Here is a 25,594-nt window from a genome sequence, read left to right on the forward strand (position 1 = left end):
CAGTACACATAAAAAATTTAATTTTACATTTGGTCGACAAAATATATCTCTAGTTACAAATATATATATTATTTATAATTAAAGTTTGAATATTTTCTACTCATAATATGCACTATGATTGACTGCAACATTCGTGACGTCACTTTCGTTAGAATTTTTTCAATTTGGAAAAGGATTTTTGTTAGCTACCCTAACTCCAAAATTATACTAGTGCCGTTTGTTATACATGGTAACAATATTATAATAAATAAAACCTACAATTATCTTACTCTTGATACTCTGCATTCGTCTCATTCTCCTGAAACTTACAATAGTTTTTTGAAGGTTTCACTTTTAACACGTGTGATCTGCACACATGATATTTTATTTTAAGATGTAAAATATTATTCGGTTCCCCCTTTTCGAAACTCGAATCCAAATCGTTTTCGTCAATAAAATATCGGATCTTACTCAAATCGTTATTTATCTTTATTACAAACTATCATTCTCTTTCTCTTTCTCTTTATCTATCTATCTTCCCATCTCCTGTCTACTTTACGCTTTTCCTAAATCCCCCGTCTTTCCTCGTAAATGTATCCCGTCGCGGCGGCAGACATTAAATGTCTCGTAGTAAATTGCCCCGGTTGGCTTCTTTCCCTATAGGGAAGAAGAAAAAAAAGAGGAAAACAGAAAAAAAGAAAACGAAGGTAAAGAAGTAAAGAGGAAAGAAGACGGGACGAGACGAGACGACGACTACGACGACGACGACGACGACGACGAAGTAGAAGAAGAAGAAGAAGAAGAAAAACAGAAAAGAGAAAGAAGTGGCACGAAAGAAGTGGAACGTAAGAAGGGGGACAGTTAGAAAGAGAGAAAGATATGGTAGAAGAAAAGGAAAACAAGAAAAAAAAGGGAAGAAAAGCCAGCAGCCCTCTTCTCAAGTCGTGCCGGAAAAAATTACTTTCGTCTGAAGTCGAAAGAAAGTAGACGTAGTAGAAGTAGAAGTAGAAGTAGGAGAAGTATAAGTAGAAGTAGAATGAGATAGAAACGAGCCGGCCCTCAACGTGGGCTGAGGGTAGTGGGGGAAAGGGCGATGGAGGGAAGGGCCTGGCGCGCCTCGCGTTTTACGCGTGCTCGTGAAAAATCCGCCTTGAAAAAGCAACCTCTGACAAGGATTTCTACCATGGTCTGAACTTGAAAGTCGATGTCGGCGTGTGCCCGTTGGCGATAAAATCGACCACTCTTTTTCCTAACCCTTGAGGCGAACCTACTACCTCTTCTATTTCCTATCTCTCTTTATCTTTTTCTTTTTTTGTTTTTTCTTTTCTTTTCTTTTCTTTTTTTTTTTTTTTTTTGATTTCTATCCTTTTTTTTCTTTCTCCCTCATTCATACCGTTTGACCCCTTGCAAGTAATAAAGACTCGTATGAAGTAGCGAAATGGAAAGTGCATGTAGCAAAAGTGCATTTATGGCAGGTCGAATTGTTCGTTGAACCTCTCCCCCCTCCTCTCCCCTCCTCCTACTCACTTTTCTCTTTTTCTCACGCCCCTTTTTCTCCGATGTTCACTCTCTTGTCTCCAACGTTACCTATACACGGATAAGAAGAAGAGACTTGTAATATATTATACTCGAGGGTACGAAACGAGCCAAGAAAGATCGTGCGATTTGCTAACGTCGCTCTCGCGTTTTATTTCCGAGAGCAAGGTTTTACTAAAGGAAAAATAATAAAACAAAATGGCGAAGACTGATAAGTACGAGCCTTTTAAAACGGACCATTTTATACAAGGCGCGTGCGAAAAAATATTAAAGTAAGCTAACTGGTTTATCGAAAGTTTGACTTTTCTTTGATATCGACGATTTTAATTGTAAAAAAAAAGAAAAGAACAAATTAGAAGAAATAATTTCATCATCGAATTGAATTTGGTTTGAGAAAATATCCTATTTCCTTTCCTCGCTTTCAATCCTTTTAACGAAAATGGGTAATCGATTTAATTCTTTATTTCAATACCGTGTTCCTCGTGTGACGAAATTCTAACATATATCCTACTCAAATTTTTTTTTATCCTATTCGACTATTCAATTATATCTCATGCTCCATAATTCGACGTCGAACTCACATTTCTCAAGATCATAGCTTGTTTAAAGGTCTCACGATTTGACCATGAACTGGTCAACATTATATTACGTGTATCAATAATTGGTAATTCATATTGTCATTTTTCATATTGTTTTTGATTTCAATTACTTGTTGTTTATTATCGAATGATTTTAAAAGAAAAGAAAAAGAAATAGAAGAAGAAAAAATAATAAAGAATAGTAGAAACTATTAAAATAATTCTTATATTTTTCATGACTCTGTTCTCCTTCTTTCTCTTTTCCTTTTTATCTCTTTATCTTTGTACATGTTTCACATCGAAATTCGTTTCTATAAATATTTCTGTTCGAATTCAGAGAAAACGATTAAACATTGAATTCTAACGGATGGATGCTCATTATCAATTGTTTCTTTAACGTTTCCATTACACAGAGCGTGGGCATTCTGGTTTCCCTTTGACGGACAAAGATCGTTCGTAATCGGTCGATTTTACGAGCCAGCTAGGAGAAACCTCAAATCCCAGGATTTTCACGAGAAGAGAGGCTTTGGACCGATAAGAGTACGAGATAACCGGTAAACCGCTGGTAAACGATATTTTAACAAGCCAGCCCGTAGACTCGCCAGCGTTAATCTCGAGGAAAAAAAAATGCATATTAGTCATTCGCTTTCACCCTAGCCGATATTTTTTTTCTCTCTCTTTCTCCTCTCTTCTATCTTCTTCTCTTCTCTTTTCTGGTTGGCGACCCGCCAAAACTACTCGTTTCGTCTTTTTCCATTTGGATCGTGACTTTAGCATCATTCGCGCTTCTCCCATTCTTTTTATAACTCTGCAACATTTATAACGCTCGTATTGAAAAAAAAAAAGAAGAGAAAAAAAGGAAAAAGGATAGAAAATAGGAAACAGAAGTCAAATACTATAACGTCGAGAACGTAGGACTGTACGTCGAATACGTATACAAAAATGTTACAATATTTACCTACAAACGTATTCTCGTTCGTAAATGTCAATGTTACGATATAACACCCGATTCTGGGATGCATTTGACTGACCCCGATCGTAAAAGTGAAGTAGTACTCGACTAACTTTTCCACGATCTAAACCTATCTTCGTTTAACGTCTCGCATTTAATGCGCAAGCAAACTTCAACGTCACACATGTCCCGCAAATATTCAACTTAACCTCGGGCTTCCAGACTTTTTACTTACTTATTATACTATACTTTCTCTTCTTCCATTTATTTCTATCATAATCTCGAAATACCCTTAACGATTATTTCTCTCTTATAATAGAATTTTTTATTGGACGAACAGGTTAATGAATAAATAAGTAAACAAAAACTATATATATATATTTCCAGTAGTCTTGTCTTCTCTTTTTATCCTCTACCACCCTTTTATGGGTTCGAATAACTTCTATACAAACAACTTTTTACACTTATATCCAACACTACCAAAGAGGTCGCATTTTTTACCGTCTTTTAGGAGTCAACACAACATGGTTATATTTTCTTTTTCGAACGGATAACCCATGTATATTTTAACCGTGCCTATCACCATTGCTTGGATTTTAGTGATCTGACAAGAACGAGTATTTCAATGTGACTAAACCGTTGATTAATATTTTTAGTGTTACAAGTTTTCATCGTAAATATTCAAAACTACACGTAGAATACACACACATATACATACACACGCATAATACACACACACACATTGAAGTGTAAAACAAGTGCACTAAAAGTACGCATCGAAGTATAGGTAACGAACTATAGGAAACGAAGTATAGGTAACAGGGTAGAAGAGTAAGTGGCATTCCTTGTTTTAAATGACTTACCGCTTTACCCATAGAGATATACCGCTCGAATGGCCTGCACCCTCATTCGTCTACCTCGAAGAACGCAAGCGATCCGTCGCCCGCAGCTCTTCCGCCATCCTACTGAAATCCTTTAATCCGATCTTAAGAACTTTTCGGTATTCTCGTTACGCGTCTCTAATCCTCCTACGTTATGCTTGACGTCAAAGCTCGTCGTTCTTTACTTGAAAGCTCACATCATTGTTCTTTCATCGATGTTTCCGTCTCTACTCTCTCTCTCTCGTTTAGTTAGTTTTTCAAAAATGAAAATATTGCCAATATACATTATCATTGAAATTAGTGATGATTATAAAAAAAAAAAAAAATACAAATATCTTAACTGAAATGAAAATTATTGAAATACTTTAAGTATTACAGATATATTTTTTTCTACATTATTTTATACGGTTCCACTCATACCTAATTTGAAAGAAAGAGACAATAGGAAAATATTGTTCTTAAATATTATTTTATAAATCTCTTTCATCGAATGAAAATATATACATATATATATAGATACCTTAGGATACCTATATAACTATTTTCAATAAGTAGGTTATCGTTACACGATCGCTAAGTATAAAGCTGAAAATAATCGTGTAACGTTAAGAAGCGATTAATGACGCTCGAATAGATATTTCGCTTACTCATATTCACGAATAGTTTGCAAATGTACTCACGAAAAAGAAAATGATAGATAGAGAGAGAAAGATTTTATAAGAGAAAGAAAAAAATCAAGAATGAAAAGCAAAAATCGTAAACTCTCGGATTTATTTGACGTCATATTTATCGAGGGAAAAGTAACAGGGATGGGGGTGGAGTGAAGGTGGGGGCTGGGGGTAGGGGGAAAGAAAAAATAGCATTTCAGCGAGTAGACGAGAGCATAGACGAGAGGAGAGAGATTTTTCTCAGAATGAAAGGACAATAGATTTTTCCACGTTCCGTTCCATTATTGCAAACTTGGCTTCGGTAGTAGTCTCTCGTATTACTGTCTCTCGCTCGACCGTACGAACGAAGCGTAAAACCAAAAGTCTAAGGACGCCCTTTGAACGCGAACCACCAGACTATAGTTATACCTAGCTATACAGAAAGAAAGTTGGAAAAATGTAAGGTAAAAGTTGAGAAAAATTGTAGATTTAAATCACGCATGACCTGCTTTTAAGAAATTTCCTTCTCGATCAGAAATGTAATATAGGTACGTTACTTATATTTCTACTTGTAAGATAAAAAGAGAAAAAATGAGAGTGTGAGTGGGTGTGAGAGAGAGAGAATTTACCTAGCAAAGCTTAACTCTTCTCGTCAGCAAAATAGAACTTTCGATTATACTCTTTTTTTTTCTTTTTTTTTATATTTTATTATTTTTTTTTTCTGAAGCAAACACGAGTACGCGGAACGCCCGAACGATCGTCGATAACGATTGTGTTCATGGGATTTGAAAAAGTCCGCGAGTTCTGATAACGATCGACGCACTTGCATGTACACACACGTGGGGGAGGCTTTTAAACGTGACGTTTAATTGCTTTGATACTTGAGCCTGATATCCACATACCTGTGCATACGTATGTAAATACGTATGTGTATATGTTTATTTATATATATGTAGAAATATTTTTTTTTTATTATCGAAACAGACATCAAGAACAATCGAAATTACTTCTACATCCTTGTTTTCTTTTTTATTTTTTTTTTTTTTTTGTTGCGTTCGATTAAAAAGATGAACGTGATTACCTTTGACTGACACCATGAACGTGATATTTAATACCAAATAGAATATTATTCCTATCATAATTATCGAACTTTTTAAAGAATTTATTAGCTATATATATAGATTATATATTGTCAATTTGTCACTAATATTGAGTTATTTCTAGATAATCGTAACAAATTTTCCATTTTTTCCTCTAGTTGTTTATTTAAATAAATATATTTATTTATTTTTTCCTCATCGAATAATCAAATAAATTTTTGATATTACGAGCGAACTAAAAATAAGCAACGTCAATAAGCACGATAGAATTTAATGACCTGTCTCAAATAATAAAACGTTAATGAAGTGGTGCTTTTTATGGAACATAGAAGAGTGGATATAGCGTACATATACCGGTAATTATCGTATTGGGTCATACAAAATAAAACCTAAATACTCGATATGGATCTTTGGAACGCGTTTGATATACAGACATTCAAGAAAAGAAAAAAGAAAAATCATGCGTTTCGATCGAATTAATTGATGAATTAGATTAATTAATGACCATGTATAATGGGGTATAAAAATTATTGTAATTAATTGACATATTTATTTCTTATTCGATCGAAAACTTTCAACGCAAATGACCCCATTTGGTATAATATAATATTGTAGATTAGTGAATTTGATAGAGTATATCATTTACATGCAAAGTGAGAGACGATGCTTTAAACCATTCTAGGCTCTATATCAATATTACGCAATTACCGAGCATGCCTTTGGACGTAATGAATTTACATTGATTTCAGTAACGGTAGAGAAACTATACGAGGACAAGGTGGGAAGCGTTAGGACTAATGGCGGCGTTGGTCAAGGATGTTATAGCTACGAGTTGACTAATATAATAACGTCGATTACCTACTACTATTCCAATAACGACGAGTCGGAAGATATAACATCGACAACAACGACAAAGATTTATTCGACCGTTTTCGTTGATCGCGGGGCTTTAGTTAGCTACTATCGTCCATGCATATCGCGTTACTGTTCTCTGTTTCTCTCTAATCGGCTTTGCATGTTCGCCGAGCGATTAGAATAAAAATAAAAAAAAACTCAACCCATCCTTCCCTTCCCTCACCCTCCCGTCAGAAAAAAAGAGAAGAAAAAAAAGAAAGAAAAGAATCAAATCGATTTGTATCATGGCGTATAGAGATAGACGATTTTCATGTAATTGGATAAAATGAAACGTGGTTCATTGAAGTCTTGTTGATATATAGTAGCTCCGATCGTGTGCGAGCAGCCATTACCACCGACATATACATATATATATATATATACATACATACATACATACATACATACATATGTAGTTTACAAGCTCGTTCAACTTTACGTGGCGTTTACTTCGATATACCTAAACGTGAACGCTAATTGATCGAATCGGCATGGAACTCATATATATATATATATATATTCTAATCCCATGCGATGGTAACAGTGAACGAGAATAGTTTTACTACCGTATGATAATTATATCTCTCTCGTTCCATCTTTCTTTTCCTGCTTCTTTTTTTACTCTTTTTTTTTTTTTTTTTTTTTTTTATAATCGAAGAGAAATAAACCAACCCAACCTATCGTATACTTCAAATCTGTGTAACAATTAATTGGCAAATCGTTTTAATGGACACTACCTTCTAATTAATTCGAGTTAGTCGGGCATACTTGGTCAGCAATCAGAATATCAGTACGAACGATAATTCCGAAAAGCCACTTGATCCTGATACAAACGTCTGTGAATAACGTGGCTCGCCATAAAACGTGTACATGAATATACATGCAAGCAACATGCATGGGGCTAGGTAAACACAATGATGTTTAATTTTCAATCGGTACCAAGCTTGGCTTACGATCGCCGAAGGCTACGAATACAGAAGGGAGAGAGAGAGAGAGAGAGAGAGAGAAAGGGAGGGAGAGAGAGGAAATGATCAAGTTAGTCGTAACGATTCGTTGTACGTGGTCAGCAACGCAGACGATAATAACAGGAACGGTAAGCGGTAACCGAGGGAACATACATAGATCGTTGATAAATCGTAACAGAAGGATATTCTGGTAGACCGTTTGTACGGTTCCATCGACGAATCTTCCTTTTTACTCGTATAAAGTTATCCAAAGGGACAACACACTGAAGTCGGATGAAGGAAGAAAGATGACTGTTCAGTTATTGGCAAGTGGGCTTCGTCGTGTAATTCCATCTTGAAAATCGATCTACCTCGAATCCCAGAACTTCTTTCAAATACATATATATATATATATATATATATATATATATATATATATATATACATGTAAGTTTATACATCTACACATATACACACACATATATTATATTATATAACAAAACATCTATCTAATTTTATATATTATATAATATACGAGACGTTTATATGCCCTTGTATATTCTTATCCTCTCTTCTTCTTCTTTTCTTTGAAAGCAAAGCTCAAGGGAGAGAGACTTTTCGGTGGTAAAGTGGTACAGCAAAGAAAGGACACGAAGGAAGATTGGAAGTTAAGTCAAGAAAAAGAGAGAGGAAAAATTGAAGTGCAAAGAGCACGAAAGGAGTTGGTCAAAACAGGTCGTTCGGAACGCATCGTTCCCAGAGGTACACTGTCGTCATTAATTCAACGTTTACTTCCGTACGATACATATCGACCGCGAAACGATATTTTATCTGAGTATAAGGGATGGATAGCTGTTCCCTTCCTTTTCCTACCCCCTCTTAAAATCAACAATCGTCTCTCTCTCCCTCTTACCCTTTTACATGCACGTAAAATCACAAGTGACAGTAGAATACTGGATATGAAAGAAGAAAATCTTTATAATATTTGATTGTCATCATTTCTCGTGTTTTATTATTTTATAATAATAAAAAAAAAGAAATAGTGTTCGCGACAATAACAATCGGATAAACATTTTGATCAAATTTTTTACGTTTATATATTTTAATGAAATTTCCGTCACAAAATTTGTGGAAAAATATGATCGTGTATTCATTCGTCTCAACCCTCTAAGAAAGATAAGGGATTTATAGAAAAAAAGGAAAAAAATGAAAAGTAAAAGAGAAGGATTTCTTCATGGTTTAATCAAAACGTTCGTCTGGTCGAAAATGGATACAAAAGAAACGTCAAGAAGCGACTTTAATTTTCATATAAATTACCTACCTTGGAGTTCCAGAGCGATGAATTTATAAGACGTTTAATTTGCGCCTGATTTTATCTCATTCTCTTTCGTTTAATATATATTATATTATATAAATGTGTATATAGTTTTCTATTTTTTTTCTTTTCATTTGATATTTCCTCGAAATATTATAAAGAAATGGAAATTTAGCATACTGAGTAGACGGGCTGATTAAAGATTACCCAATACTACTGCCGTTATTATTATTATTACTACTACTACTACTAGTATTAAAATGTAAATAGGTGCGTTAAAAAAACAATGGAGTGGCAGAAATGAAAGGATGTACCAAGTAATACGTCTTCGCAATTTGAGATAAGTGCATAACTACAAACTGGATATTGTCTACTTAATTGTCAATTTCAAGTAAATATTTGTATAATTTTGTTGCGTCAACGAAAGCAGGAATATTCATCTTTTCTTTTTTTTTCTTATGCTTATAATTCTCCTTCTCTACACTTACTTCGTATCAAATTTGATAATAGTTTCCTCCAATCACCTCAAATTTTTCTTACTTGTTTATTCACTTGCAATTGACATATAACAAATGTATTTTTTTCAATAGCTTCGTAAATTTTATTGACAGATTGATTACTTTTTAACTAGGAACTTAAAACCAGCATGATTCTGATATCAATAATATGTTCTGTAACTTAAAACCTTATTTGATTTAAATACCAATATCATTTCAATCGTATTTTCTAGTACCGATACAGTATCGATAAATATTGAAACCAAAAAAAAAAATCCGTATATACAAATATATCTATGCAAAACTACCAGTATTTTCTTATTTCAGTTTCAGTAAAGTGATAAAAAAATACGGCCGAAAAATATTGGAATAATATTGATATTTTATGCTTTGGTTCAAATTCCAGCTTCAAAATACGATTTGTGGAAAAATTGTGTGAATAAATACTTCATTAATATAGCTCGGTTTTTCTTTTTTATAAATAGAAAGTAAGAATCATTACATTTTTCTTTTTAATTAAGCGTGACTTAGAATTATGTTTTCAATAAATTCGAAATGTCAAATATTTCTCTTTCCGCGCTTTAAAAAAATTTGTTTAATACAGTAAGTCAGAAAAGTGATATGATGAAAGAATGAACAACTAATAAAGGCTGATTATTTTAGCACGTTTTTATATGGCTTTTATAATGAAATATTCACCGCTTCAATATACTCGTACTTATTTATGTAGTACATATGTTATCAACAATGTATGAAAAGCCGGTATTCTATAGAATATGTAAGTATTATTTTTCTACTTTGATCTAAAACAATGATTTCAAAAAATTGTTCAAACAAATGTTTAATGTTATTAAATATTTGGTAGAATAGTGTGACGTCCTGCCACGTTTCTTGGTAATATTTTTCTCACAATATTATAAATTTAGTTAAAAAAACGAATTTCAGTTGTTTGTATAAAAGTAATGGAAAACTCTCTTTTAGTGATAAATATATAAAACAAGGGAGACAGATGTAAAATCCGAGCGAAACAAAGGAAAATAAATATGAAATTAACTAAACATATCCATTTATCTATTAACAAAAAATGAATAAAACTCATTCTCAATGATCTCCGAAATATTTAAGTTTACCAAAGGAAGTATCATGTATAAGACATAGGAAATTCCGAGCGAATCAAAGAACAAATAAAAGATTTCATAAATATATCCACTTAATTTATTAACGAGAAATAAATAGAACTCGCTCCCAATGGCCTTTCGAAATATATAGGAACGATGAAAGAAATATCAAATATAAAAACAGATCTAAGCGATTGACTCGAAAAATTGGAGATCCTTGCGACGCATAGGCGTCAGCGCGCAGTTAATTTAAAAGAAATTTACACTTAACATTTGTCATTGTATAGAAATTGGACGGGACCGTCGCCTATGTGCAGATTGAGTGGTCCTAATGATAAATTAGTGACAGTTGTTTTAGGACTCATCGGGTAATCATTGAGAATGACAGCTACATGAACCTTTCTATTTGAAACCTAAACGCTAGGCGGGTGACGGCTATGCGATCCACAGGAAATAACAAAGTTAATTGTTTCTGATGGGAGCCACGTGGAATCTTCTCGAAAGATCCAGTCGCGAGTTCTTAGAAAATAAAATAAGATTAACGAATTATAAAATTATAAAAGAAATAATTATTCACTTAAATCTTTCTAAATTTTGGAAATTGCAGAAGTGTGTCAAAAGCCCATTGATTTTGCATAGATTTATCCAGAAAAGGAAACTATAGAATATTGTTAACGAACAATCGTATGAAAATTAGAACATTAAAAAGAGAGATAATGTTAAAGAATTATAATAATGTTGGAAACCGATGTCATGTAACTATATAATCATTTAAGAACCTTATGTGCGTTAAATATGCACGCGTGGAGCTTGGAATGACTTGTGTCGAAGGGTGGGGACGATAGCATCCCCTCCACTAGGAACCTTTTTGACCTATATAAACTTAAGAGACATCGCCCTCGCGAGATATTACCATTATATTTTTCGACGATTGCAGTTGTATTTTTGTGAATTAATGTTTTATATTGTCCCGACCAATCATTTTTAATTGAAGGTCTTACCTTTGCCCTGATTAGAGTGCTATACGAGTTATAAGTTTTGATATCTCGTATTGTGTAATATTGGTGATTATTAGTTGTCTATTAAGAGAATAGTTACTTGAATAATTGATTCGCTCTGAGGAGAAGAATTTGGGATTTGGATTGGAAACCATCAAAATTCTCAAGCTCTCTTGTTCCATCCACGGATCTTTTCTTTTATATTAACATTTTGTAAGTAATCAAAACCACTATTTCTTTATTAAATGCCTTGTATATCAGAGCTATGGAATACTATAATTTATATAAACCAGACAAAAATTTCTTCCTTTCTTCATTATTTATCTATCCATTACTCTTACAATTCCTCTTGCATTATTTGCCATTTTTTATCATCATTTAATCATTGGAAGAAGGAACCTGCTTGGTCCAGGCTAAACTCAGTGAATGCAAAGTGACCAAGTGACCACAATAGGCTTAGCTTTATTACTTAATATTATTCGTCATTCAGGACGTAACAATGGTATAACAAAAATTTAAAAAATAAAGCAAAGAAAATATTTTTAAGAAAACACTTTCTCGAAAAAAATTGTTTATATAAATAGTTTATAATAAATTAGAATTATAGGGGAAAATTAATTCCTTATTGTCCTAATTGATTATTCAATTCAATTTTATTTAAAATTTGTATAAAAGTGTTTTTATAAAATTGTTAATAACAATGTTTTTTTTTTTAAAGATATTTAAAACATAAAAGGGAAAGTGTGACCTTTATCTTGGAGTTTTTATCCGATGTCTTTGCCATATTTTGTTTCAGAGGTATTATCATGCTAATAAAAAATGTTTACATTAGATCATTGATCTATATAATTTCTTTTATGAATGAAGACCATTGACATAGTGACCTACATAAATTCCTCGAATTTACGTTGTCAGCTGATCGTAAATAGTTTTTTTTATTACTACTACTACTACTACTTACTACGAGCAGATGCACACGAATTATGAATGACTATGTTTCGAAGGTGATATTTTCGGAACTAGAAATCGCAGAAACTGGAAACTAAGATCATTTTAAAGGAAAAAATGTCCTCTTTCTTTTTGTCGATTTCAATAATATCAATATTATAGGATTACTTTTTGCAAATATTTCATTCTCTCATATCTCTTAAATATACCTATATGTACTCAACAAATTTTTTAAATCCATTCTTAGACAATTAACACTTCTATACACCTTCATGCAATGTTTTTCGAATAAGACTATATTAATGTAATTTCAAAGCTAATATCTACAGTATAAATAATTCTTTAGACACTCGTTGCCTGTACTTATTTATTTAAATAACATTTCGTCCGTAGCATAATTGTATCTATAAATAATGTGAAACTATTTATGTTACGAAACCCATAACGTGTTTATACATTTTAACATCGTAAAAGCTTTCTATTCGTTGAGAAGTTTCGCATTATACAAGCGATAATACATATAGGTATATATATACTAAGGCTCGACAAGGGAAAATTTATAGGGGAAAATTTCTCTTACCAAGACAAGACTGCCCATTTCGAATAATGGCCGTTTGTTTTGCCTGTGCATCCAAATGTTCACAAGTGAGAGAGAGAGAGAGAGAAAGAGAGAGAGAGAAAAAGAGAGAGAGAGAGAGAGAGAGAAAGAGAGAGAGAGAGAGAGAAAGAGAGAGAGAGAGAGAGAAAGAGAGAGAGAGAGAGAGAGGGAAATAATTCGCGCGGAAGAAGAAGAAGAGAAACGGATGGCATTCTATCCGTGCCAAAACAAGACTAGCGATATTTTCCTTTTTCAGAAATTTCGATCAGTGTGGGATCTTCATTTACGTGGTCTGGATCCCGATACAAAGACCTGTTATTCTCTACACTTGTCGTTTAGATTTTTCATTATCTTTCCAGTTTCCCTGGCTTCGTTAGAAGAAAGCTCTTAAATATTACTACTCAATCCGAATTTGTTCCTCGATTTCTAATCTTTTCCTATACGTAGAGAAAATCAATTCAACAAAAATTCAATTTCTTGATGAACGATCTCACAAAATTTCGTTAATATCTATTTATGGTAAAAAAAATCGATCGTTTTATCTTCAAAATTTAATTTGATAAATTTTTTCATTGTAACCATCTTTTCAATATATTTTGGAAGTTACTTTTACGTTTAAAAACAAAAACAGAAAGAAAGAAAAAAAAGAAAAATTTCCTGGAAGCAGTCAAAGTTTATGTCTTTCAAAAATATTCCAATAATATGTAGCGTTGAAGAATATAATATCTCAAATCGACTTATTAATATTTTATATATTAAAAGGGGACCAAAATGATCAGATGAGGTTCGAATATAATCTGCAATAAAACGATTTTCGAATAAATGTGTGTTTTGATAAATTAGGATGGAAGATAGGGAAAAGAACGAAATAACTTAACATTGTTTATTATTGCGGTATGAAATTGTTGAAAATAGCCTTATTATCGTTCGATGTATCGGACACAATTCTTAATTGATTTTGATGAACAAGGACTCATTTAAAAAATGAACGTTCTAACGTTTTAATGCATACTTCAAATTTTATATAAATTTTATTGTTCATGAATCTAATCGATTTCTAACATACTATTTTTTATTTTTTTGTTTTCGAGAATATCTTTTCCGTAAAAATAAAGCTTTTTAAAAGATTCAGAGTTATTCACAAAGACATCTTGTTTATTTTATAAATATTTTTCTTAGAATTTAAAAAAAACAATACAATTAAAAAGTAACGAAGAAATTCTGATATTTTGGCTAAGTAATGACGATTTTTTTAGGCAAAATTTTCAATGATAAAGATTATATGAATAATTCTTAATATCTTGAATTCATTTGTGCTCTTAAAAGTTTTATAAAAGTAAAAGCCTATTGATAAGAAATGAATCTGAATCAAGTAATTAAGAACGTTACGATCGTTAATTTCAAATAGGAAAAACACAAATGCTTGAACGTTATATGACATTATTGAGAGTGAATTCTGTAACAAAAATTCGAAAGTATATAGCAACGACTATAGGTGTTAAATAGTGATATAATACATTCCAAAAAGTTAACAAATTCTTAAATTTTTAATCATATGATATTATCATGAACATCGATTTTTTTCGTGTTAAATATACGGTCTAATCTCCTCGCAGCTGAAATATATATATAGATAAATCATTTTTCTGACATGCATAAATAAAATATTATTTTTATTTTTGACTGGACATCTTACTAACTTCTAAAATGATGATATGCTTCATGACCAGTTATTTTAATAACTGGCATCATTGGGAAATGTTCCTTAAAAACTCTCAATTCGAAGTCACCCAATTGCAATTGATCATTAGAAGTGTACATAAAACCTATCGATTTTTTTCGTAACTTCATCGTTTCTTTTATGATCCTTAGTTTATAATTAACCTTTCGGCAAGTTTCATCTACTTTATCGAGATAGAAAGACCTGACATCTATCTTTGACCCACGTATTAAAATGCAAACGCTTTTTGAATCATATTCCTTTTCATGTTCATTATGATCATGATTACAAACTGATATATCATGTACTATTCCACCCCATATATCTACATGTCTATTTGTAAACCTACGTTAAAAGATAAATTTGAAATATTTACAAAAAAAAAATTAATTATTAATGAATATAAAATTATAACAAATATTCAATATATTACCAGTTCAATAAACATGTTTCTAATTGTCTGTAAAAAAACGAACCGGAACTATTGGTTAGCCAAATTATTAAACTTTCAGTAGGAAAACGGAGTTCGAAATATGGTTTGAATATATTTTTCAGTTGCTCGTTTTCACTGAAAGAATCATCGATCATAGAATTTAGTTCTTTACAATATGTTCCATTTAAAGAAGAATTAGTACTAAGAGTTAGCGTAGATATGACCATGTCTTGTATTTCAGGAAAAAACAATCCTACAATAGAATTCGTGTCTTCTATCACAGAATAATTATGTACAACTACTGAATAAAAATTGCGTGGCAGATACTGGCAATGACATCCTTTAATGAAACAAAATATTTTTAATAACAATACTTTATGAATTTATCCTTATGCTAAATTGAACATACTTTTTGAATCTTCTTCTTCAATTGCAGTCATAATGAAAAATATATTAAAAACAGTTGGTACGTGACAATTATTTATCATATCTAGTTTTAAAAAATTCCACCTAAGAGGGGGTTCCGTTTCTCCTCTCTTTCTTTTAATACATATAGGACCTCTTGATACTTGTACAGACATTGCTGCTTCATACCAAGAACTATAATAATAAACAATGAAATAAAGTTAGGTTAAATTTCTTTTATGTAAATACATTTATTGTACGATCGGTCATGTATCATACAAAAAGTAAGTACAGTTAATTATTAACGCATTTCATTATTAGTATGAATGTTTGTTGTTTATATACCGACAAACTACAGCAGCATTTTGTAGATCTTTTTCATTTAAAAAATTAAAAACTTTCTGCAAGCAGTCGTAGTTTAATTTATTCCGCACTTCATATTCCAAATTCGACATTTTAATAATATGTAGCTTTGGAGAATATACTATCTTTAATCGATTTATTTATATTTCATATAGTAAAGGGAATCAAAATGATCGGATGTACGTTCGATTATAATCTACAATAAAATGATTTTCGAATAAATGTGGATCAAATATCAATACTTTATTTTTTCGATATGCACACTTACATTTCGCGATTAATCATGGATAAAAGACATTTAAGTATCAACGTTAGTACTTACTTAGTTTATTCCATTCTTGTTTGACAATATTTCTTCTTTTTGCTTTTTCTACTAGTCGAATAAGTATGCTGACTGGTTTTTATTTATTTAAAAAAAAATGTATAATATATATTACGTCTAGGAAGATTTATACAGAGACTGGCTGTTTAAGTTAATTCGAATCTGTTAAGGTAACTATCTTCTCATTGTCAGATCACAGTACGAAGTAATTTATCTTGAATATATGAACGATTTATCCTATACAAACAACATAAATAGTGTAACCGCTTTAGTAACTGTTATTTTACTTATAATAAATTTGAATTTCCTTCAAAATATTGATCTGAACGAATATTGAACTATTTACGATACCTAATAATGTATATACTAGCACACATAACAGACACAAATATGTATCGTTCTATATCCATCGATGAAATATAAGTATAACATATCTTATGAGAAACTTTTGTTTATTTTTTCAAACGATTGTTAAATGCATTATATTATTAATGCTCTAAAAAAGTATTTTAGCATTAGGTTTTCAAATATTTTATCCTGTGTACGACGGTTAAATTTTTATTATTATAATGATCTTTACTGTGTTTATTTAGTTTTGTAAAGGCTTTCAATATCTTTCTTGTTCAAAGTTAAACACACACAACATAATGAAATTTAATGTTTGTACAGAAACCTGTATTACGACTTTTATTATATTCTTACCATTAACCATTTTTTATTATATGATAGAATTTTTTTGTTCATACAATTAAATACTGACACTTATGGTTTATTAGGAAAATTTATTATTACATTATATTAAATATTAGTTATTAATATTATAATATATATTAAATTATTATAAGAAAATTTTTACTTTTATTTTTATATATTAATATGTACGCATAAATTCTTTTTTTGTTATAAAGAGGATATCAATAATAAAAAATATAACAACCATTTTTAAAATTATATATTTGATTTTAATTTTAAAAGTATTATTGGTCGAATAAATATAAATATAGTAAGTATTTGTAAATTAAAATGTAGTTACAAAAACAATTTCGGCAATTGATGTGAAGCAGATAAAATGTCTTAATTTCGACACGATATGAAAACTTCAAAAAATGTTTATTATAATAAATGTTAACTATGTTAGGTGAAGTTTTCAATGAAATAATCAGTTCTTTAAGATTCGTTATACAGTTTAACAAGCTGTTCCTATTATTGCACATTCAATTATATGTTATTATCATAAAGGTTGTTTTCGGTAAAGAATCGGATTTATTTGTTATTTTTGTGTAAGATACTGAAATTAATGTATAAATAATTAATTTTTCTTAGATAATATATAAAAAAAAGAATTGTTTTTTCTTTTATAGACCATTTACTAACCATCGTTATTTCCTCCAAATGCTTCTAAACCAAAATAAGATGCTAAAATCATTTTCGGAAAAAATTGTTTTATCGTAATTAATTGTAAGTCATACAATTTAGAAGCAACTTCAGAAACAAAAATTAAACCAATTGAATGATTTTTTAATCTTATATTTTCCTTCAAAATGTGTAGTTTATTTTCGATATCTACTTGAGTATTTATATTGCTATCTATAGATATAGAAAAGCTTTCCATCTCTGTACCATTTTTTAAAACGACTGCGCAATTCGGGTTATCACTACATTTATGTACATTTTTAATATAATTGCAGACTGATAATTTATATATTCTCCCACCCCATACGGGAATGTTTTTATTTGGAAACCTGCATAAAAAGATATATTCAAAGTATTTACATATATGAAATAATAAGTTATTTTCTATATTTAACATATTACCATGATTTCAAAGCCCTCCCTAGAGAGCATGGAATTGTACTACTACATTCGCAGAAAATAATAAGACAACTTGTTGTAGGACGATTCTTAATAAAAAATGGTTGGAACATAGATTTAAGTTGTTCAGTATTAAAAAGAGTACTATCGAACGATAAGTTTGCTTCTTCGCAATAGATTCTACCATAACGAAAAAACTGTTTGAAAGTAATAGTAGTTATTTGTATATTAGTTTCTTCAGGAAAAGATAAACTGAACATGCTTTTTTCTCTTCGTATATTACCACAGTATCGCAATTCTAATGCATAAGTATTCAATGGCATATGTCTGCAGTAACAACCTATACACAAATTTTTAAATTTTTACATAAAAATATTCTTTAAATCAATATATAAAAGAAATTGAGCATACCTGGTTGTGGTTCTAAGTTTTCTAAATTAAGATAGTAAAATATATTTAAAGATGGTTTCTTTCGGAAATTTGCTGTTAAGTCTTTATGTATAGATGCAAAATTATTTAGGCTTTCTGTTTCTTTAAAGTTTCTTATACGATATTCTGGACCTCTTGATTGTCTTTCATCGTTTGCTGCTTCCATCCAAACTCTTAAATTATGAAAAAGTATTTATAACTGTGAACATTTTTATAATATAAATATATTAATTGTCCATAAACGCTCTAATTATATACAAAATCCGTTGTTTACTATTTATATACCCAGTTACAAAACAAATATACATAAAGGACTTTGACTGTATTTATACCTCGAAACCTTTGCAGCATTATCTAGATTGGTCCAATTTAAATACGAAAAAATTATACGTAAGACATCGTATTGTTGAAATTGTTCCATTGAATTTATTTATTTAACGTAAAAAAAAGAATATAATATTTTTAGTAGATATAAAATGATATATGAACAGAAGATTAATTACAAAAATTCACGCCGAAAAAATTGTATTACAATAAGTTTTTCGTAATAACATAAAATCAGCAGTATCTGACTGTTACAATTAATTAGACCTTCATAGGCAATATTTTTTTATGATTACCATATGAAAGAATTAATGTACAGTACATGTATTAACAGCAATCTCTTCAAAAATGACAAACTTTAAATGTTTCTGTTATTTCTTTTACTTGTAAGACCTCACAATGTCCTTTCACCTCAAAATGAAAATTCTTATTCACATAAGACTTTTGGTTTTTCGTGTAATAAATTGTTTACATTACAGATGTATATATAAATAGCTTCTATGTAAATATTTCCATAGTACATGTAAACACAGTACACAAAAAAATTTAATTTTATATTTGATCGATAAAATATATCTCTGGTTACAAATATATATATATATATATATATATATATATATATATATATTATTTATAATTAAAGTTTAAATATTTTCTGTTCATAAAATGCGCTATGATTGTCTGCCACATTCGTGACGTCACTTTCATTAGAATCTTTGCTCTTGTATATTGTATGTGTATTGCGAGCAGATTTTGTACATGTACATTTTGTCAAAATAATTAATTTTTATTGATAAAAAGATATTTTGTATAGAAAAATATTTCAACTGTTGAAATTATACTAAAATATTTCAACAAAAATTATTCTCACATTCTCCCCGTTTTTTATTCAATTCTGTTTCTCTGAATCTTGACGCATCTTACGATAATATTGGATCCAGTTTCAAAACAACATTTGTACAGATCACAAGTGTTAGAAGTGAAACCTTCAAAAAATTAAGTTTAGAGAGAATGAGACGAATGCACAGTATCAAGAGTAAAATAAATGTAGGATTTATTTATTATAATATTGTTAGCATATATATCAAAGGGCACCGGTATTATTTTGAGATTAGGGTAGGGTAGGTACTACGCTCCATTTTTTCAAATCACCCCCATTCTAAAGAAGTTTTCACTTCAAAAATATAAAACAACATGTAAAAGAAAATAAAAAAATATGAGGAATAAATCGCAGAGCATTTTCGCAGAATATATATATGATCAACATGATTATTTCTCTGACTCGGTTTACTATATATATAGAGCTATGTGGAAAATAACATCAGGATAACCTGGCTTATCGCGACATCGTACATTTTCCCAAATACCATGCGCCACGTTAGCAAGAATGAATTGCAAGTTTGCATGCGCAGAATTTTGCACAAGTTATTAACTCGGTTTGGAAGATTGGACCTTTTCGCGTAATATTACTTGTGTGAGTATTATCGAGCGAACCAAAACGAGACGCATTTTCTCTTCGTTTTTGAAACGTGACGTTTCGCGTGTTTCGAATTATTACGAGAGACACGATGAACGAATTGGTATTTTTTTTTGTCGAAGTCTCGATAAAATCAAATAAACGAAAAAGAAAGAAAAAAGGATAAGAGACAGTTTTGCATGATTAGATGTTCCTCTTACAGAAAAATTTTCACGACTTGCGAAGAGCTCGCCGAACTATATCAGCTCGTCCTGGTATTATCCTTCTTTCATTTTTAAGTGACACCACAAAGAAGACTTAATACTCTCGGAGAACATTCCATTTCAGTTCTGAAGTTATCATCTCTAAAAGTCTCTACTTTCTCTCTCTCTCTTTCTCTTCCTTAGTCTCTATTCTGTGATACCAGTTGGAAGAAAGTTTTAATGGTCTCACATATTTTTCTCTCTCCTGAAACGGTTAATAAAGATGAAGATTCGCGCGAAGTCGTGTTCCTTAATATCTCCGTACAGTTTATAGAAACGATTTCAGGAAAGGAAAAAGAAAAAAAAAGAAGGACGCTTTACTCTACCTTTTTAACGATACTAAGAGTGGATACATTAAAATATAACGAAAAATAATGATATACAGATCGAAATAAAACGATTTCTTTCAAGCTTTCAAATATGACATCATTGATTCTCGAAAAATTCACTTTACTTCGACAAAAAAAAAAAAGAAAAAAGGCTCGTAAACGAGTGCTCTGCTAGAGACATTAATATCGTCATAAATTTTTATTCGTTTTATCTCTTTTTCGAATTTTCTCTTTTTGAATGTCTACCTACCATTGCTTTCTCCGCAATCTCTAAAAAAAATGAATGGAATGCGATCGTAACCCCATCCGATATAATCCGTAGCTTTAGTATAAATTTTATGTTTTTTATTCTCTCTCTCTCTCTCTCTCTCTCTCTCTCACTCGTTTGATCTGCTTTATACATTCACATACAAAGAAATTCTTTTCAATTTCAATGTATAAATGATTTAATATAAATTATTATTCAAAGACTAACGTAATCAGAGGTAATGTATTGACATTGATGTGGAGATCGATTGATCAAACGCAATTACATGATTAAAATTAAAGTCCACATTTTATAGTACTTATTGTTTGAAAAGTTCTTTTTATATTGAAATACTAGGGGTGCCCCGGTCACGCGTTGCTGTGGCTAATATATATATAGATAGATCTGAATCTACGCACATAACATTTGTCTTCTTTTTCTCTTTTTTCTTAATATCGAACCAACTGCGCATGAGCGGTAACATAGGATCACCACTTACTTCACATCATATAATTTTACATTGTCTGAATATAGGCACATAACATTTGTCTTTTTTTTCTCTTTTTCCTAATATCCTTTTAAAGGAAAAATAATTATGGTGGGTCACCCTTATCACTCAGGTGTATAAGAAATATAAGAAAAACTATTCTCATACCTACCGAATATACACAAAAAATTTCATATAAATCGGTCAAGTCGTTTCGGAGAATAAGAATAACAAACACTGTGACAGGGGAATTTTATAGAGATAAGATAACGTTCGTGTTCGAATTACAAAACTCGTTGAGTGGTTCTACACATATTTTTCATAATCCAAAGATAGAGAAAGAGTAAGAGAGAGAAAGAGAAGAAAAAGAAACTTTTAATATTGAAAGAGAACGGACCATGCTGGCAATATTTCGAAGTCAATAAATTATTTGTATCATCGAACTCCTAAGCATAACAAACTAAGCAAGCAACCAAACAAGTGAGCGAGCAAGCTAGCTATAGTATCTAATTGAAAGAATTTTTTTTTTATCTTTATATGTTTTTCTTTCTTTTATTGGTTTACGGATTTAAAAAAAAACTTGCTTAAAATACACCCAAGAGATAAATATAAACTGCGAGAAGTTTTTTTTTCGACGTGTCAAATTCGCGCATCTAAAACTTTCTCGAACGAAATAACTTTTTTTCCCTTCTACCCCTACCATTTATATTATACGAAATATTTCGAGTTTTTTAAAATAATATAAAGATACCTATGTACACAATGTGAATATTTAAAAAAAAAATAAAGAAAAAAAATGGGAGAAACGAAAAGAAAAGAAAGAAAGAAAAAAATCAACCGAGAAAAATCGGTTGCATAGAGTAATGCAAAAGTACTTCGCAAAAGTATATAAAATACTGTTTCTCAAAAACTATTGAATATTCATACGATTCCCTAAAGATACTTACATAAAAAATCCGTCAACGTTCCCGTTACAGAAATAAAACTCGTAAAAGTTTCTATTCTTAGAAAGAGTTATAATACTCGGGGTGGCAGATAATGTTACTCCCCATGACAAATCACACAATGAATTTTCGTTAAGGGATTGACATAAGTGTCAAGTATGACAGAACGCTGAGAGACGTGTAATACGGTAAATACAGCGCGCGCGCGCGCGCGCGAGAGAGAGAGAGAGAGAGAGAGAGAGTGAGTGAGTTTCTCTTCCTTGGCAACGCTATAATACACTCGCATAACATTTTGCCTGCGCTTATCGTGATGTGTCCATTAAACTACCTTTAAAGTGAACTCAGCCGTACCACGATCTTCTGTGCAATATACTCTGCCCCGCCAACGTGACAACCCTTTGAATTATGCGATGGATCGTGCGAACAAAAACGAAGGAGCCAGAGATAGAGGTGTGGAACGGAGAGGTGTAAGAAAAAAAAAAAGAAAAAATAAACCAGAGTAAAATTTCACGTCTGAATACCGGACTATCGAACAAACTAGCTCTTGCCTTCTCTTACTGAAATTTTTACAAGCTTTCCAATTTGTTATGGTGAGAAAAAGAAGCTCCATATCCGACTCTTATTCGTGTTGCCCTTTCTCGCAACGTCCCGTCCCTTTCGTCCTTATTCCCGATTTCCCCGTACACACAAACTTCCCAACGTAGCTCGTATATCCTCCAGAGAAATAAGCCAAGCCATTTCCGCCACTGATTTCTATGCCGCCATTACTCTGAAATTCTGAGAACTCCCTCGCCCTTCTTACTTTCTCTCTCTCTCTCTCTCTCTCTCTCTCTCTCTCTCTTTTACTCTCACTCATACTAGCTTGTTCAGTCCCACACATACTCTCTTGCCATCCATTCGAGACTCCGGAAGAGGAAGGAGAGTTTCTCAACGAGCTAACCGAAACTCTCTCGAGGGTGAAGCAAAGAGTAACGCTCGCCTAATCCGTCACAGCTTCTATACACGATATTCGCTTCGTTGTCGTTGTCGTCGTCGTCGTCGTCGTCGTCGTCGTCTCGTACACGTCGTCGCCATAGACTCCTTTCAAAGGTGTTTTCGGACTTCTATGGAAGACTTCGATATCGTTTCTCGTTATATATATATGCATGTACGTATGTTGTGTATATGCAATACCTTCATAAAAATCTTGAATACGACTTAACCAAGCGCGTATAATACATCGAGGAGAACGTTCGTGAAAGTAAAAATAAATTAAAAAAAAAATGAATAGATAAAGATGAAGAGGAGGAAGAAGAAGAAGAAAAAGAAGAAAAAAAAACATGTGTGCAGATCACACGTATTAGAAGTGAAACCTTCAAAAATCTAAGTTTCGAGAAAATGAGACGAATGCACAGTTTTAAGAGTAAGATAATTGTAGGATTTATTTATTATAATATTATTACCATTTATAATAAAGATCACCGGTATGAACTCTGGGTGGAATAGCTGATAAAAAGTACACTTTTCCCAATTCAAGCAATAAAAATGGAATGCTAAATGCGATAGCCATAGATAGAAACAAAAATGGTAGAATGTTTGTCGGTGGAAAGATATCCTATCTTTTAACCTAAGTAAATATAATTTTTTTTTTTGAAACTCAGGTAGATAAATTTTTTTTCTTTTACACTTTTCACACTTTCTGTGGATGTGAGATATCTTTATTATGGGTTCAAACACACACAAGTATTTCTTTGTGTGTTGCAACTAATACCTGAAGATGCTGTAAAAGAAGGGAACAATTCTGGTCGTATTTTTTTCGTTTCATCGGGTTTTAAATTACAACGATTTTAATATCTATTTATCATTTCCGTTGTTTTATTTTTTAATATTAAAAATTCTTTTTAAAATTTATTTTCTATATTTTTTTTTTCTATATTTGTAAAATAAGTTATATTATTGTATTTTTATTGGAAATATAAAGTAAATTAGGTTTATTTATTTGTGTCACGTGTCTAGATTCTTCTATTTAAAAACTTTTCTATTTTATTGAAAAATTAGTATAAATTTCTTAAATACGCAAACATTACAATTAAAAAACATGTCTTTGGATATTTATAAGAAAAATATTCTACAATGTTGTTTAATACTTTTTCTCTGATGTATCTGATAATCATTTCTTTTTTTTGTAAAATATTGCAGACAATACAATTATTTTATTCTATATATTTCATAAATGTTCATTATAATATTTGCGAAATAAATAATTTAATATTAATTTTTCAATAAAATAGAAACATTTTTAAATAGAAAAGAAATGACACGTTTGGTAAACAAAAAACAGACCACGCACCTTCTTTCTTTATTTCGACCATCGGTTTGTTTAGACCTTATACTTTTGTCGCATACCTACGTGCTTATTTCTGTTTATTCTTCTACCCTTCTATCGCTCCTACCTACAAACATTTTGAGTATCGAAATAATATGTGTCCACGTTTTGTAGTATGCAGTCGCACACAAACACACACAAATACAACCAGGAGCGATAACTACGAATCATAGCATAAAGAGGAAACCGTGAATAGGAAAACTGTATAGCTATATTCCGTCTCATTCTCTCGCAGGCTCAATCCTATATGTTTGTCTCTTTTTCTCTCATTATTTAGTATAGCAGCCGTTACATAGCTGCGTTTCCGTTTATTTACTTTACAGATTACTCCCATTCTAAAGAAGTTTTCACTTCAAAAAGAATACGAAAAAATAAATAAAATCAAAAGAAATGGTGAAATCATCGTTACTTATCGATGTACGTCTAGTACTATAAAAGTACCTAATACAAATTTTACAAACAGATTCGAATATAGAATGAAAATCGCGGCGACGTCATGTTACGCTACGTTTACTGCAAGTTTTACCGGCAAAACTTTCACCAGTTTTGTCGGAAAACTAGCTATCGCTGTCTCTTCCCTTTCCCCACGATTCCCACGATTTCACCGAGATTCTCCCTCTTTTTCGTGCTTTCGCTTTCTCACTTCATCTCCGTTCCTTTCCGAAACGCTTCACGAAGCTTTGACGATACTCCACCAACTCGAAAGAAGA

The 25,594-nt window shown here is 31.3% G+C and overlaps 4 protein-coding genes across 6 annotated transcripts in view; 1 reads left to right on the plus strand and 3 right to left on the minus strand.

Moving 5' to 3' along the window:
- Nucleotides 1-25,594, plus strand: part of dpr12 (defective proboscis extension response 12) — a 231,958-nt gene that overhangs the window by 76,471 nt on the left and 129,893 nt on the right. The gene's annotated exons all lie outside the window — the stretch shown is intronic.
- LOC149032984 (uncharacterized) overlaps nucleotides 1-25,594 on the minus strand; it is a 71,248-nt gene that overhangs the window by 2,061 nt on the left and 43,593 nt on the right. Inside the window, exon 1 of one of the 2 annotated variants that reach the window (XM_089171208.1) lies at nucleotides 3,909-4,245. The exons of the other annotated variant lie outside the window; for it this stretch is intronic. The gene's annotated coding sequence lies outside the window, so the exon portion shown is untranslated. Of the gene's footprint in view, nucleotides 1-3,908; nucleotides 4,246-25,594 lie in introns of those variants that run through there. 2 annotated transcript variants of the gene reach the window in all.
- LOC149032985 (uncharacterized) lies at nucleotides 14,204-17,019 on the minus strand. 2 transcript variants are annotated; one of them, XM_089170977.1, is made up of 5 exons: nucleotides 16,229-17,019; nucleotides 15,889-16,102; nucleotides 15,548-15,738; nucleotides 15,139-15,478; nucleotides 14,204-15,050 (listed from the first exon to the last, which is right to left on the minus strand). In XM_089170977.1, the coding sequence occupies exons 2-5, from the start codon at nucleotides 15,996-15,998 to the stop codon at nucleotides 14,681-14,683; spliced, it is 1,011 nt and encodes a 336-aa protein (XP_089027103.1). In that variant the 5' UTR covers nucleotides 15,999-16,102; nucleotides 16,229-17,019; the 3' UTR covers nucleotides 14,204-14,680. The 2 variants fall into 2 exon arrangements, with proteins under 2 accessions (XP_089027103.1, XP_089027104.1); XM_089170978.1 differs by lacking the exon at nucleotides 15,889-16,102.
- Nucleotides 17,164-19,370, minus strand: LOC149032986 (uncharacterized). Its single transcript, XM_089171117.1, has 5 exons — nucleotides 18,802-19,370; nucleotides 18,452-18,642; nucleotides 18,044-18,380; nucleotides 17,603-17,970; nucleotides 17,164-17,516 (listed from the first exon to the last, which is right to left on the minus strand). Exons 1-5 carry the CDS (start codon nucleotides 18,888-18,890, stop codon nucleotides 17,443-17,445), a joined length of 1,059 nt encoding a protein of 352 aa, XP_089027243.1. The 5' UTR covers nucleotides 18,891-19,370; the 3' UTR covers nucleotides 17,164-17,442.

Source organism: Polistes dominula, unplaced genomic scaffold (genome assembly GCF_049000335.1).
Source record: "Polistes dominula isolate Pdom_NZ unplaced genomic scaffold, Pdom_raw_medaka contig_31, whole genome shotgun sequence".
NCBI classification, from domain to species: domain Eukaryota; kingdom Metazoa; phylum Arthropoda; class Insecta; order Hymenoptera; family Vespidae; genus Polistes; species Polistes dominula.